Source organism: Colobus angolensis, unplaced genomic scaffold, assembly GCF_000951035.1.
Source record: "Colobus angolensis palliatus isolate OR3802 unplaced genomic scaffold, Cang.pa_1.0 Scaffold128, whole genome shotgun sequence".
Classification (NCBI taxonomy): Eukaryota; Metazoa; Chordata; class Mammalia; order Primates; family Cercopithecidae; genus Colobus; species Colobus angolensis.
This window is the reverse complement of record NW_012114030.1, coordinates 1,430,689-1,433,002: the sequence shown is the minus strand read 5'-3', so window position 1 is coordinate 1,433,002 and position 2,314 is coordinate 1,430,689. Positions and strand designations below refer to the sequence as shown.

At 50.3% G+C, this 2,314-nt stretch overlaps 1 protein-coding gene across 3 annotated transcripts in view; it reads left to right on the top strand.

The window, feature by feature from the left end:
- Positions 1-2,314, top strand: part of ATP2A1 (ATPase, Ca++ transporting, cardiac muscle, fast twitch 1) — a 40,373-nt gene that overhangs the window by 22,068 nt on the left and 15,991 nt on the right. For all 3 annotated transcript variants that reach the window (XM_011933471.1, XM_011933472.1, XM_011933473.1), the window contains one exon: positions 99-265. In XM_011933471.1, the coding sequence (XP_011788861.1) occupies positions 99-265 (167 nt within the window). The remainder of the gene's footprint in view (positions 1-98; positions 266-2,314) is intronic.

Here is a 2,314-nt window from a genome sequence, read left to right as displayed (position 1 = left end):
CACCAACGTGCCCAGCTGGGGGCTACTATTTAGCAGACTATAGACCACACCCTCCCTCCCCCTGCAGGTTCCCTCATGCCCTCCCTCCCTCCCCACAGGTCTTCCTGCAGTCATCACCACCTGCCTGGCCCTGGGTACCCGCCGGATGGCAAAGAAGAATGCCATTGTAAGGAGCTTGCCCTCCGTAGAGACCCTGGGCTGCACCTCTGTCATCTGTTCCGACAAGACAGGCACCCTCACCACCAACCAGATGTCTGTCTGCAAGGTCAGGAGCAGTGTGGGCAGCGCACTCAGTCAGAAGGCTGCCTGTGGGGGTAAAATGGGCCCTCCAAAGATAGAGGTCTCCCTTTATCACTGCTGGCTTCTCATCTGGGCTTGCAAAATGCTCAAACGGCAGTAGAACACCATCCTGTCTGCCATGAAGGGGATCAGAGAGGACACTTGTGTCCCAGCCAGACAGCTCACTCCGACCACCATCCATGCACCAGGCACTACCACACATTGTCTCTCATCCCCCACAATAGCCCATTCAGAGGACGGTCTCATTAACTTCATTTTTTTTTTTTTTTTTGAGACGGAATCTCGCTCTGTCGCCCGGGATGGAGTGCAGTGGCCGGATCTCAGCTCACTGCAAGCTCCGCCTCCCGGGTTTACACCATTCTCCTGCCTCAGCCTCCCGAGTAGCTGGGACTACAGGCGCCTGCCATCTCGCCTGGCTAGTTTTTTGTATTTTTTAGTAGAGACAGGGTTTCACCGTGTAGACCAGAATGGTCTCGATCTCCTGACCTCGTGATCCACCCGTCTCGGCCTCCCAAAGTGCTGGGATTACAGGCTTGAGCCACCGCGCCCGGCCCATTTTTTTTAATTAAAAAAAATTATTATGATTTTGAGGCAGGGTCTCACTCTGTCACCCAGGCTGGAGTGCAGTGGTGTGATCTTGGCTCACTGCAACCTCTGCCTCCTGGGTTCAAGCGATTCACCTGCCTCAGCCTCCCTAGTAGCTGGGACTACAGGTGTCTGCCACCATGCCTGGCTAATTTTTTTGCATTTTCAATAGAGACAGGGTTCGCCATGTTGGCCAGGCTGGTCCTGAACTCCTGGCCTCAAGTGTTGTGCCCCCTTTGGCTTCCTAAAGTACTGGGATTATAGGTGTGAGCCACAGCACCCAACCTAACTTCCTTTTTTAGAAGAGGAAAAAGGCTCAGAGATTACATGACTTCCCCCAAGATGCACAGTTAATAAGTTACAGAGTTGAGTTTCAAACTCAAGTCTGTGTGGCCCCAAAGCTTCTGCCTGTGAAGTGGATGGCCCTCCTGAATGGTCACTCATGACAGGGTGTCATGAGTGCCACCCAGCCTGCCAACACTGACCGTGAACAGCATTTCCTAAAGTGGGGCTCTTAATCTTTTCTGTGCCTCACACCCCTTTGCAGTTGAGCTCTTCTCAGGATGATATTTCAAATGCATACTAATAAAACAGGCCAGGCGCAATGGCTCACGCCTGTAATCCCAACACTTTGGGAGGCCAAGGTGGGCAGATCACGAGGTCAGGAGTTTGAGATGAGCCTGGCCGACGTGGTGAAACCCCATCTCTACTAAAAATACAAAAAGTAGCTGGGTATGGTGGTGTGTGCCTGTAATCCCAGCTACTGGCGAGGCTGAGGCAGGAAAATCGCTTGAACCCAGGAGGCAGAGGTTGCAGTGAGCCGAGATTGCTCCACTGCACTCCAGCCTGGGTGACAGAATAACTCTGTCTCAAATAATAAAATGAAATGAAAAGAAGTAAAATAAAATAAAATAAAACAGGCCGGGGGTGGTGGCTCACGCCTGTAATCTCTCTGGGAGGCCAAGGTGGGAGGATGGGGATCACTTGAGCCTAGGAGTTCGAGACCAGCCTAAGCAACATAGTAAGAGTCCATCTCTACCAAAAAAAAAAAAAAAAAAATAGCCCGATGTGGTGGTACGCACTTGTAGTCCTAGCTACTCAGGTGGCTGAGGCAGGAGAATCACTTGAACCCAGAGGATTGCTTGAGCCAGGATGTCAAAGCTACAGTGAGCAGTGATCACACGACTGTACTCCAGCCTGCACGACAGAGCGAGACCCTCACACACACAAAAAATAAAATAAAATAGGGCCAGGTATGGTGGCTCATGCCTGTAATCCTAGCACTTAGGGAGGCTGAGGCAGAAGGATTGTTTGAGCCCAGGAATTTTAGACTAGCTTGGGCAACACAGTGAGACCACATCTTCTTAAAGATAAAATAGAAAATTAAAAAATAAATAAAACAGGATTCTGTTTTTTTTTTTTTTTTTTT